Raw genomic sequence first — 13,962 nt, 5'->3', positions numbered from 1 at the left:
CGCATGTTAGCTACCAAAGGCCACCTAGTTTATCCCAATGAGGAGAGTAGATTATTATTAAGGAAAATGATCGCATATTATCACTAGTATACCAGAAATGTAACAAAAAAACTTATCTTGTGAGTATAAATAAAGTTTTCATTCTTTCCCTTTGCAATTCATTGTCTAGGTTCTCATTCAAATTCCTACCCATTAGTATTTTTTATATTTTTTTCTTTAATATAAATGGTTTTCCTCTTCTCACTCACTGTTGTCATCCAAAATTGTATGACCAGTTCAGGAGGGTGAGGGAGAAATGTAAAAATGGAACAATGTTAAGTCTTACTACTTTCCCATTGACTACTGCCACTTCCTACTATCCTGCTGAGCTTTTTTTGAGAATTTGAATGCTGTGTGAGAGAGTTGGCTTTGAGCTGCTCAGTACTGCAGAAGGCTCCTGAACTCAGTGAGTGGAAGTGATGCCTGAAGAAGAAAGGAGCAGGGGGATATAGTCTTTCTTATAGTCTTCCAAGAGGGCTGTGAGAGCAAGGATTATAGATAGAAGGTAATGTGTTAGGAGGATATGGAAAGAGTTTTGAGGCCTGATTCTGAGAGGTGCCTGCAAATCTGTTATATAGTTTTCCAGGTTGGACTCAAACAGAATATGTCCTTTCTTCTCTAGTTGTGTCTTAGTTGCTCAGCTTTCAGGCTGTCCCATGTACATGGCATGAGGAAGTGACAGTTGTACAAGACAAAAGACAGGCAAGGGGCATTATAAAAAAGATCCAATACGAGTCTGGTGCTGTTCTGCAGATAAGCAAAAAGACTATAGGACGTACAGAAATCAAGCACAAAATATTTACAACTTTTAGCACGATGAGCCTCTGTCCCTAACTAGGGCCTCTTGGTACTATTGGACTGCAAGTAGTAATTAATATTAATTATAGACCTCATCAAAGATGGTCAATGCATCTTAGGATCAATTCCTTTATTTGTAAAAATTAAGTGAGAGAGAAACGGCACAAGTAGCAACTACAGTCAATAACGAATATGGAAATTGGAAGTTAACACTTTCAAGTGAAGGGCTTATTTTATTGGATTTATGTTGTTCAGTTAAATTTAAAGAAAGTTAGTTGATTAGGAAATTGCAGAGGGAATCAGCAGCAGGAGAGTATGTTGAAGATGCATAATTTGATGCATTTTCAGCAATGATCTGAGGAATGGAAAATCTACCTTATGAGAGGAGACTCAAAGAGCTTGGCTTGATTAGCCTAACCAAAGGAAGGCTGAGATGAGATATGATTGCTTTCTATAAATACATCAGAGGTATAAATACCAGGGAGGGAGAGGAGTTATTTAAGTTAAGTGCCAATGTGGACAGAAGAACAAATGGATATAAACTGGCCATCAACAAGTTTAGGTTCGAAATTAGGCAAAGATTTCTAACCATCATAGGAGTGAAGTTATGGAACAGCCTTCCAAGGGGAGCAGTGGGGGCAAAAAAACTAACTTCAACTAACTTCAGTTCAAGACTGAGCTTGATAAGTTTATGGAGGGAATGGTATGATGAAATTGCTGACAATGGCATTAGCCAATCTGCGACTGCTAACAGCAAATATCTCCAACAGCCAGTGGTGGGACACTAGATGTGGGGGGAGCTCTGAGTTACTACAGAGAATTCTTTCCCAGGTATCTGGCTGGTGGGTCTTGTCCACATGCTCAGGGTCTAACTGATCACCATATTTGGGGTTGGGAAGAAATTTTCCCCTAGGACACACTGGCAAACACCCTGGGGGGTGGGGGTGGGGTTGCCTTCCTCTGCAGCATGGGATACAGGTCACTTATAGGTTTAAATTAGTTTAAATTGTGGAATCTCTGAAGCTTGAAGTCTTTAAGCCACGATTTGAGGACTTCAGTAGCTCATCCAGAGGTTATGGGTCTATTACAGGAGTGAGTGGGTGAGGTTCTGTGGCCTGCAATGTGCAAGAGGTCAGACTACATGATCGTGATGGTCCATTCTGCCCTTAAAGTCTTTTAGATTGTTAAAGTAGGAACCAGCATTTTATATGCCTGTTTTCACTGTCTAGTGCTACAATAGTCCTCTGCTTTTGGCTAGGGGTTATTTAATTGGGGGTTTGATCCAACTTCCACTGAAGTCAGTGTGACACATGAGTTGACTTCAGTGAGATTACTCAGATTAAGCAAATATATAAGTGTTTTCATGATTGTGGCCTTTGAAGCTGAGAGGGGGAAGAAGGTTACTCTTAAGAAAGAATTTGTGCTGATGGTCACATCTTTGAGCACCAGTCTGAATAGCTCTACATTTTGTTTGGTTGAGAGTTGTTAATTATATAATGCTGTACATAAATAAAAAGTGGCTGAACACACTTGAGTGAATCCCCATTACACAATAACATGTTTCTTATTGAGGATGGTGTTTAATAACATGCAAGTGGAATCCAAATTTCTACTTCCTCTGGCTATTTTGGTTCTTGAGTAAAATAATTCCTATAATATACCAAACTGGATGGAGAGCAACAAAACCTTAGAATGTTGCGTCATCTGATTCTTCTACTGAGTTACAACAAAAGTATGTGTATTTCTGCCAGTGACTGTCACCTTTTTTCCCCTTCGAATTCCACAACTATCAAAGCTCACGTCCTTGCCTCAGCTTCAAAGTGAATGTGAGCTATCAAGTTGTATTTTCTTGCTTATTCATTATTTATTTTAATATTTTAATGAGTTTGAAACCTGTATTGATGGTGATCAGTCATTTACTCATTCATCTATGCATTATTCATTCATTCACTTCCAGACTTCATGCATGTATAATTCATTAAATCCTACATCTAAAAGTGAGCTTCCTGTGAAGAAAGAGGGAAACATTTAGTCCTATTGTGTTTATACTTCTATCATAATAATTTTGCGTAGCTTTTTACAGATGCACTGTACACTTCTTTGAAGACATTCCTTGCCCCACAGAGACCCCTCAAATGTTACTGCTGTTGTGCCATATGAAACAAATCATGCTTCAAGCATGTTTTTCTCATTTTGAAGATATTGCAAAAATAAAATGCATGCTGGTGGTTAGTATCCTCCACATGTACATAAAAGCTGGAAGAAAATAATGGGCCAGATCCTCAACTTACATAAATTGTCATAGCTCAGTTATGTCTGTGCAGCTGCAACAGTTCACACCAGCTGAGGAACTGGCCTAATATGTAGAATGGATGGCATAACAGAAGCAGATAGCGTGCTGGATTAGGTCTCCAGAGACCACAGTTCATTTCCTTGCTCTGTCACATGCTTCCTACGTGACTTGAGCAAGTCACTTAGGGCCAGCCTTTTAAAGGTATGAATGTGCCTATCTGCTTCTTTAGGCCCCTAAATACCTTTAAAAATCTGGCCCTTAATGTCTCTCTGCATCTCAGTTCTTGGTCTGTAACTGCACTTTAGAGTTCTCCCACTGACTTTAGTGGGGCCAAGATTTTACCTTTGGCCTCTTGTTTCAAGCTGGGCAACCTAAAATTGAAGCACCCCGTCATAAATATAAAGGGAAGGGTAAACCCCTTTGAAATCCCTCCTGGCCAGGGGAAAGCTCCTCTCACCTGTAAAGGGTTAAGAAGCTAAAGGTAACCTCGCTGGCACCTGACCAAAATGACCAATGAGGAGACAAGATACTTTCAAAAGCTGGGAGGAGGGAGAGAAACAAAGGGTCTGTGTTTCAGAGTAACAGCCGTGTTAGTCTGTATTCGCAAAAAGAAAAGGAGTACTTGTGGCGCCTTAGAGACTAACCAATTTATTTGAGCATGAGCTTTCGTGAGTCTGTCTATATTCTGTCTTTGCTGGGGATAGACCAGGAATGGAGTCTTAGAACTTTTAGTAAGTAATCTAGCTAGGTATGTGTTAGATTATGATTTCTTTAAATGGCTGAGAAAAGAACTATGCTGAATAGAATAACTATTTCTGTCTGTGTATCTCTTTTGTAACTTAAGGTTTTGCCTAGAGGGGTTCTCTATGTTTTGAATCTAATTACCCTGTAAGGTATCTACCATCCTGATTTTACAGGGGGGATTTCTTTATTTCTATTTACTTCTATTTTTATTAAAAGTCTTCTTGTAAGAAAACTGAATGCTTTTTCATTGTTCTCAGATCCAAGGGTTTGGGTCTGTGGTCACCTATGCAAATTGGTGAGGCTTTTTTATCCAACATTTCCCAGGAAAGGGGGGGTGCAAGTGTTGGGAGGATTGTTCATTGTTCTTAAGATCCAAGGGTCTGGATCTGTAGTCACCTAGGCAAATTGGTGAGGCTTTTTACCAAACCTTGTCCAGGAAGTGGGGTGCAAGGTTTTGGGAAGTATTTTGGGGGGAAAGACGTGTCCAAACAGCTCTTCCCCAGTAACCAGTATTAGTTTGGTGGTGGTAGCGGCCAATCCAAGGACAAAGGGTGGAATATTTTGTACCTTGGGGAAGTTTGACCTAAGCTGGTAAAGATAAGCTTAGGAGGGTTTTCATGCAGGTCCCCACATCTGTACCCTAGAGTTCAGAGTGGGGGAGGAACCTTGACAACCCCAAATTAGTCATTTTGGAAATACCTTGTCATATTGCAATACTGATGTCTGAAAAGTAGTAATATAGAAGCTATCCTCAACAGTATAGTACTTTGTCCAGCACCCTTTCCAAAAAAGACTTAGCCCATTGCAAGTCAATATGCTCGGGCTAAGGGTAGGTCTGCAATGTAATCAGAGATGAGACTCTGATTCAGACAGGAGGGAAGTTACTAGGAGTTCCTCAAGGATCAGTCTTGGGACCAGTCTTATTCAATATTTTTATTAATGACCTTGACACAAAAATTAGGAGTATGCGTATGAAATTTGCTGACACGCTATGGGAGGCATTGTCAATACAGATGGGGACAAAACATTATACAGGAAGTTCTGGGTGGCCTTGAAGATTGGAGTTGCAGAAATGGGATGAAGATCAATTGTACAAAGTGCAAGATCATGCACTTAGGATCTAATAGGAAGAATTTCTGCTACAAGCGGGGCTCATCAGTTGGAAGTGATTGAGGAGAGAGACCTGGGTGTGTGAATCACTCTCAGGATGACTAGGAGCCACCAGTGTAATGCAGTTGTGAAAAAGGCAAATGAAATCCTAGGATGAATGAGGCATTTCCAGTAGTGATAGAGAAGTATTTAATATCATTTACAAGACATTGGTAAGACCTCACTTGGAATACCGTGTACTGTTCTGGTAGCCATATTCAAGAAAGATTAATTTAAACTGGAACAGGTGCAGAAAAGAGCTACTAGGATGATCAGGGGAATGGAGGGCCTATCTTATGAGAGGATACTGGAAGAGCTTGGCTTGTTTAGCCCGAGCAAAAAAGAAGACTGAGGTGACATATGATTGCTGTCTACACATAAGTTAGGGGAGTAAATACCAGAGAGGGTGAAGAGCTATTTAAGCTAAAAGACAATGCTCGCACAAGAACAAACAGATATAAACTGGGCGTGAACAAATTCTGGCTGGATATTAGAAGGTTTCTATCCATCAGAAGGGTGAGGTTCTGGAACAGTCTCTCAATAGGAGTTGTAGGGGCAAACAACATAATTAGTTTTAAGAGCGAGCTGGACACATTTCTGAGTGTAATTGTATGATGGGGTTATTTGTGATGGTAGAGGCAGGGCTCGATATCCCTGGGGATCACTTCTGGTTATAATCTTGTTTCTAAAGCTTATGGCTTCAGAGTTTCAGCCAGCCACCAGCAGGGGTCAGGAAGGGATTCTCCCTCCCCTCCCAACCCCCATGTATTCTGAGAGGATTTCTTTTATCTCCTTCCTCTAAAGCATTAGGAGAAGGCCACAGCTGGAGATGGGACATTGTGGGGTTGGTCAGGGCCTCTGAGGTGGCACTGAACATTCTCTTTTTCTCAGACACTTGGCTGGCTGGTTCTTGCTCACATGCTCAGGGTCTAACTGATTGCCATATGTAGGGTCGGAAAGGAATTTTCTCCTAGGTCAGCTTCATGGTGGACCTTGTTTGTTTGTTTTTTCACCTTCCTCTTCAGCATAGGGATGCGGGACACTTGTCAGGATTATCTGGGTATATGTCACATAATTCTTTCCCTGCCATTGCAGGGGCTTTGGCCTCTGGTGCATCTTAGTCTCTCCTATACTCTGCCTGTGGCACATAATATTCTAGTTTCCTGTGAATTGTAATACTCTAGTTTCTTTTCAGTTGGATTAATGTGCAGGTGCTGAATGGTGCTATACAGGAGGTCAGACTAGGGCCTGGTCTACACTGCAAAATTAGGTCAACATAAGAACATCAGAATGGCCATACTGGGTCACACCAAAGGTCCATATAGTCCAGGGTCCTGTCTTCTGACAGCGGCCAATGTCAGGTACCCCATAGGGAATGAACAGACCAGGTAATCACCAAGTGATCCATCCCCTGTTGCCTGTTCCCAGTTTCTGGCAAACAGAGGCTAAGGACACCATCCCTGCCCATCCTGGCTAATAGCCATTGATGGACCTATCCTCCATGAATTTATCTAGCTCTTTTTTGAACCCTGTTATCATTTTGGTCTTCACAACATCCTTTAGCAAAGAGTTCCACAACTATAAACTGTGTTAGGTCGATTTAATAATGTATGTGTCTACACTGTTGAGTCCCTTCCACCCACCTAAGTGGCCTGTAAAATCTACTTCTGTATTCCACCTCCACGAGAGGCATTGTGCTTGTCAACATGGGGTTAGTGTAGACACTGCGTTGTATAATTCGAATGAATTGGCCTCCAGAAGGTGTCCCACAGTGCTCCGCTGTGACCACTCTGGAGAGCACTTTCAACTCCACTGCACATCAGTCAGATACACAGGAAACAACCGCTCCACTGTTAGAGCTCTGGGAACTTTTAAAGGTTCAATTCCTGTTTGATCTGCGTGGAGAGCTCATCAGCACAGCTGGAGCACATGGAGACTCAAGGCTGGAAATGCGCTCCAGCATGGAATACACAAGAGGTTCTGGATCTTATTGCTGTGTGGGGAAAAGAGTCTGTGCAGGCAGAGCTCTGATCTGGTGGTCCCTTGTGGCCTCAAACACCATCACCACAGCATATGTAGACACACCTGAGTTAGCTTTGATCTATCTAGCATGGGTACGGATAGCCGTGAAGCTGTGGCAGCACAGGCTAGCTGCTCAAGTACATACCCAACTCATGCTGCCGCAGCTTATCTGCTCTTGTTATTTGAGCTAATTACATCAGAGCTCTCTACATGTGCTGCAACCACACTTCTGATTGCAGCATAGACATATGCTAAGAAAACGTTCAATTTTTTTGCCTCGGTATTGAAGTAAGGCACAGTCCTGCCACCTGGCCTTTCTTACACAGCTAGTTCATAAGTAAGAGTATCTTGAAATAACATTCTGAATTTTGAAAGGAAGTTCGCTTTGACAAGATAAAAATTCTGATTCATGGTGGAACTGGCTGTCTTGTATAATCTAAATCAAAGTCCTGATTTGCATGATGTTTTGCGGAAGTTTTTATCTTTATTTGATTTCCTATCAGGGCTGCTGGAATGCAGCATACATCTCTGAATGCTCATGAACTGCAGAATTGTGAGGATATGAAAGAAATGGTAAAGTTATTAGCATTTCAATGGAAAGCATTGCGCAGAGACCAAAGGGCCTCAATTCCATTTTAACAGGTTTCTTACCTTTCTGCAAAGAATATACAGACTTTTCTATTGTTTGAGTCCTCCCTTATACAAACCGAGACATAAAAATGAGAAACGGGTATGTCTGGGCCCAGACTGAGATACTTGGGCTGTTCTCCAGATACCAAAGGCAGCTCAGATTTGTCCATAGAGCTCCAAGGTTTGCCCATGCACTTTCCACTTTCTCTCCCATTTTCTACCACAGTAGTTCAGCAGTCCTGCTTTAGTCTTTAGCATCCTGGCTTTGCACGATAATTTGGGGGGGCAGGAGTGAGCAGTAGTCTTCCCACTCACTCGCTCCTCCTGCCCCCAATCCTTCTTCATGTATGAGATGAAAAATTGTGGTGGGGGGATTGTTGCCTTAATGAACGAGAGCAGCTGCTGAGCTACTTCCCTTCTCCACTCTGGCAGAGACAGTCAAATAGATCAGTAGAAAACAAGCCCACATAGTGCACGCACCATGTGTAAGGAGACCACAGGAGCCACAACAGGAGGGCTCTGCCACTATTATTCCCAGCCTGCAGACCCTTGCTCTGCCAGGAGGAAGGCGCTGAGAATATGGACTTACTTGTTGGGCTTCCCACACCAGTGGATGTGCTCTGCAAGGGCATGTCTGTCCTTTTCAGCCCGTAGGACTCAGTAAACTGGATTGTCCTCACTGGTCAAGGCCTCTCCAAAGTAAGTCTAAAAACTTCCCCCAATGTCCTAGTCCAGTCTGCTTCTGGAGGAGAAAGGCCCAGGTCCCATCGCAAATTCTTTAGGGTATGTCTACACTGCGATAAAAAACTCTGCTGCACAGAGTCTGAGTCTGGGTCAGCTGAATCAGACTTTGGGGCTAAAAACTGCAGTGTATATGTACGACCCACCTGCAGGGTCTGAGAGCCTGGCTCTGACTCGAGTCCAAATATCTACACTTCAATTCTATTGCCCAGCGAGCCCAAGTCAACTGACTTGGGTCAGTCACAGCCGTGTCGCTGATCTTTTATTGCAGTGTAAACATACCCTAAGTGGACAGTGGAGCCATTTAACATCATTTTGGAGTCTCCTCCTTCACAAGAGGAGTATCTGGGGGGTCTCTGAAGGACGTTTCCCTCTGCTTCTTCCTCTGCCAGTACTGAGACCTACTATGGTTATGTTTGGTTTTTTTAATGTGTTTCAGTATTGTAAAGAAGCATTTGTGCAGCTTGGCAATTTCCCCCCCATGTTGAGCTGTCTGCACCATTGTAAACATCTGACACACTCCAGCTGCCCCTTTGCAAAACTGTCTGATCTTCTTGAGATGCACACAGGTACAGAGAAAGTATCGACTGCACAGTTGGAAAAAGATTATCATGAAACAACTCTTCTCTATTCCTGTCACGGAAAAATGTGGTAAACTGAATATAGGGCATAAGCAAAGACAAAACAGTACCAACCACACGCATTCAAAAACCATGAGCTGGGCCCCAAAATCATGCAGTTTTTAAAAATAATAAATGTTGCATTCTTTTTGTTTTCCTTCTGGTAAATTTTTCAAGCTTTTCTCCACAACCATGAGGATTTAAAATTGTATTATTTTAATAAAACCTAGATTCCTCTGTAATCACTGGATTCCAGGAGCTGGGTTTTTAATGAAAAACATCAACAATCACAAGACTCACAATGAAACCATGGGAATTGACAACACTGTATCACCACAGCCAGTCCAGTTTATTTCAAAGTAAACTTCCCTGATAGTCTAGAACCAGAGTTTATATTTGGTCCCATGTGACCATCAAAATCGAGGCCCTCATAAATTCCACAATACTGTGAAATTATGAAAGCAGCATTTATTTTAAGCCTCCTTTTCATTTCTGGGCCACTAGCTAAGGGCTGCAGAATCTACAGGTTCTGTGGGGAGGGAAGGGACAATTTCATATTTTCCAGATATCGTCCCCATTTTTGCTTTGTTTTATTGTTTAAGATAGAGATTTATATTGAATAATAATATGATTAATGTCTGTTAAGGCAGAATTATGCTAGTAATATCTAGAAGGTACCTGTTGCATGCACCTTGCCTCTTTAACAGGGCTTTGTACTACTAGGCTTAGTTGATGATGGTCAGAAGAATTTTCTGCAGATAACTTTCTTCCTCTTGTGTTCAAGGTCATCCCATATAATTCAGTGGAAATTTTAGATAATGTCACGTGAATCCTCTTGAATAAGATTCGGTTAAAATCACATTTTGAATTTAGCTTTATATAGTGGATAACAAAATTTGAATGATATGCAATCCACTCTTGACAGCAGTCTTGTCAGTAATAATGCCAGAGAAAAATTCATGTGCATCACATTATCTGTGTGTCATTTTAGGGCTCTGAAAAACCTTGTGACAGTCTGTTAAATTATTCTTAAAAGGTAATGAATGGGGTTAATATATTGTTTAATATAATTATGATTAGCATAAATAGACAGGTGATATAGTTATGAAGTTTGAGAATAACTATGCCTTGTCTCTGTTCATTAGTGCAGAGATAACTAGGGATATAGAGCCAGTTCCTCAGCTGGTGTAAATTGTAATTACCATTGACTTCAGTCTAGGCTTCAGGCTATTCCATTGTACACCAGTTGAGGATCAGGCCCATAGACTCCTTCGCATGTTAACACACAATTCCCATTCCCATTAACAGGAGTGGTGGGCTCACCAAAAGGAGACAATCCAACAAAATGTCTTATTGGGGAGAAGGAAGGATTTATATTAATTTGAAACACCTTGGAATTAATTAGCTAACTTTAAGCAAAACTCCTTTGAAATACAATAACTTTAATATTTTATAACTTGAAACTTTTATGATGCCTTACATCTGAGAATCTCAGAGCACTTCAAAAGCAATAATTGTGTCCTTGGATGATGATAATTGATTAAATCATTGGATTAGGAATGTATTATTCCTGTTTTACAGACAGGTGAACATACATAGAGAGATTAAGGCCCAAATATTCAAGTGTCTGGTAATTTGAAATGCCTCAAGTGTTGGGTTCCTGACTTAAGATACCAAGCTCCTGATTTTGGAGGTGTTGAGCAGCTCCCATTGACTTCAATTGATTTTTTTGGCAGTTATGAAAATCAAGGCCTCCATATCTATTGTGCATCTGAAAACCTAGGCACCAAAAGTTAGTGGACAATTTTGAAAATTTGGACCCATGTGAATTGCTCAAAACCATAAAAGAAGACTGTGAGGCAGAAATTGGTCTAGAATTCCGATCTCTTGATTCCCTGTGCTTTAACCACAAGATCGCTGTCTCACACACAATACCCAGAATTACTACTAAACTTGGGTATTTTCTGAACGTATCCATTGTTAGATGAAAAAAACCTTCTCTGACATACTTTTATCCACTAGACATTGGATCTTTTTTTCCCCATTATCTGTACTGTGGCATACACAGAGATTTTTTAGTCTCAAGTAAGGCAGAAATAGGAGAGAAGTAACCATCTGAGAACTGAATCCAAGTCAAGGTAATTGAACAATCCCATCCCACATGGTGTTGCAAAGAAGCAGACATAGGCTAATGCAGGCATGGGGAAGAACATAAATATGGTCAAGGTTCCAGACGTGGCTACCGTCAGATACCATAATCACTGGTGGCAATAAATTCATCCAGAACGTATTAAAGTTTTTGAGATGTCTCCTATGAGTCTCCCATTCTGCAATAGTTACTTTATGTTTTTATTATTTGTACTACACTAGCACTGGGAGGCCATGGTTGTGCTAAACTAAAACACAGTCCCTTCCCAAGAAAGCCTATGGTTTAAATTTAAGACAAGAGACCTCCATGGATGGGACAAAACGACAGGGAGAGCACAGGGGACTGTCCTACACAGCAATAGAAACAGTAAAAGTTTCAAGGTTCTGCAATGATAGTAATACACTTAAAAAGTTGTCACTTACCTTAAATACCGATACTTCAGCATTATGCAGTGTTTTCCCAAGTATAGTGAATTGTGGGACTTACATGAAATTCCGAGGCAATGTTATCTAAGGCAAACTTATGTATATGACCACTGTAGCTAAGAAATCTGAATTTTGTTTTAAAGAAAACAACTATTTTAAATAAAATTAATATTTTTATGTGTTGAGTAATGTGCAAGCAATGACTGTTCTTTTTCTCTCCTCCTCTTCCCCCTACCCCGGATAATTTCCTTGCATATTATGTCAATCGTGTGGCAGCCAAATAATTATATATTTTTGAAAACCCTAGAAAAGCTTATCAGGTTTTTGTTGATTTTATTACATTTGGTGTTTCATTATTGTCCAGGTCCATAATGAGCTGCTGCTTGAAAAGGAGCATCAGTTGCATTCTCGGGAGAATAAACTTGGAGAGTCCATTGCTGCTGTACAATTCCAAAAGACTGATAAGAAGTCCAGAACATTGGAGATTTACACCGCTATCATAAGTGTACAAGCTTTGCTTCTGGAAGAATTGAGCACATCAAAAATACTGTCAGAGTCAGAATGTACCCAGATTTTAGAGGCACATAGTCCTGTAAGTAACAAAGTGCTGAGAAGGGTAAACTGTTCATGGGCCAGATCATCAGCTAGTGTAGCTTCATTGACTGCAATCAAACTAGGTTGATTTATACCAGCTGAAAATTTGGCCCATTATTTATATAGCTTTGGCAGGGTGTGTGTGTGCATTTATATGAAATCTTTATGTGAAAGAAATACAGATAGAAAGTTACAATACTGTTTAAACAGAAGATATGAATATTATAGCTAGAAAGATAATATTATTTATTATTTATATTACAGTAGCACCAATAGGTCCCAACTGATATCACAGCCTCTCTTGATAAGATGAAGTAATATTTTTAATGGGTAACTAACTAATATTTCATTCTCTTGATCAAACAGTAAAGGGCAGGGGAGTAACTTAGAGCGAAGACTGGTAAATAATTTTCATGACCAGCTTGCAAAGTTTGTCACATTTGTGGTAGTGAGAGCTCTGTGATAAATTGCACAGTCATCTGATAAGCTTGAGTTATTGTGCACACAGAGTATATCCAGTCTATCTCTGGCACTCTCTCTTGTTGTGCATGTGCACACAGTTTAAATAACAAAAACTTCAGAAAAAGCTTTTGCTTCCTGTCAAATTTTTACAGATTTGGCAGTTTCAGAATCCTGTTGGGTTTTTTTAGTTCTATGCTATATAGTCATAGGGAAGTGTGGGTTTGTTTGTCTCCCGTTTGTGACTATCAAAGTGGGAATTGGCAGAGCACTGAAGCAGAAGAAACAGAATGGGTTTTTAAAAGTTAAACCTTTTTGCTAGAGGGCATCATTAGACAGATATCACTGTGAAAACTCCAACTTAAAATTTAATACTGTCCTCTCCAGAGAGCCTTTCTTAAAGTGACAGTATGTTAGTTTAAACATGCTGTTCTGAGTTTGTTTAATGAAACAGTGTATTAAAACTGTAATAGCTATGTACAGTGACAAGAGAAATAAGATCAATGCTGATAAAGCATTAAAAGTAATTTCATCTGGTTTACTGCCTGTTTTGAAATTTTTGTTGGGATATCTACAAAAAAGCCATTGTTATGCTGAGACCACTGTCTGTCGTGCTGACCAATGATATTTCATTGTTTCCTTGTACTTCTCCATCTGTCTGTCTGTGTCCCTCTGTCTCTTATGTTATACTTATATTGTAAGCTCTTTGGAGTAGGGGCCTCCTTTTTGTTCTGTGTTTGTACAGCGCCTAGCACAATGGGGTCCTCATCCTTGACTTGGACTCCTAGGCCCTGCAAAAATACAAATAATACAATAATTACAACAGTGTAACAGGATGCAGAGACACTACCCGGTTGCTAATACACAAAGGGTTAACTACAGCACTTGCACAGGTGTTCAGAGGAAGGGGTATAAATAGGGCTGCTGGAGACATAGAAGAGAGAGAGAGAGAGAGTAGGTAGGGTTTCTTATCCAAGCTGTGAGTGCTGGGTTGAGCCCTAGATTGGGGAAGTTTCTGTTGGTTACTATTTGTGCTTATGCTACCTGTTTTGCTTGGTTTATATAGATTGTCTCCTGCTGAATAAACTTCCCTGCCTGGCACGACATTTTTTAAGGTCTTAGAAACCTGTTAATTAAAAACCACTAACACCACATCAGATGATTGCTTGTAACTCTATTGATGTTGCCATTCAGTAGAACAAATTAATGGTTAACTGTACGTTAACTTCATTAATCTCTCTACAAATAGCATGTTTTTATTTCCAGCACTAGCAGTTAGTCTGCATTTGTTATTTGTGT

General features: G+C 40.5%; 1 protein-coding gene across 1 annotated transcript in view; it reads left to right on the top strand.

Annotated features, from left to right (window-relative positions):
• EVC2 (EvC ciliary complex subunit 2) overlaps positions 1-13,962 on the top strand; it is a 160,730-nt gene that overhangs the window by 117,067 nt on the left and 29,701 nt on the right. The window contains exon 17 of the mRNA XM_077814642.1: positions 11,975-12,202. Within this exon, the coding sequence (XP_077670768.1) occupies positions 11,975-12,202 (228 nt within the window). The remainder of the gene's footprint in view (positions 1-11,974; positions 12,203-13,962) is intronic.

The sequence above is a fragment of the Eretmochelys imbricata genome, chromosome 4 (genome assembly GCF_965152235.1).
Source record: "Eretmochelys imbricata isolate rEreImb1 chromosome 4, rEreImb1.hap1, whole genome shotgun sequence".
Lineage (NCBI taxonomy): Eukaryota > Metazoa > Chordata > Testudines > Cheloniidae > Eretmochelys > Eretmochelys imbricata.
This window is presented reverse-complemented; position numbering and strand designations above follow the sequence as displayed.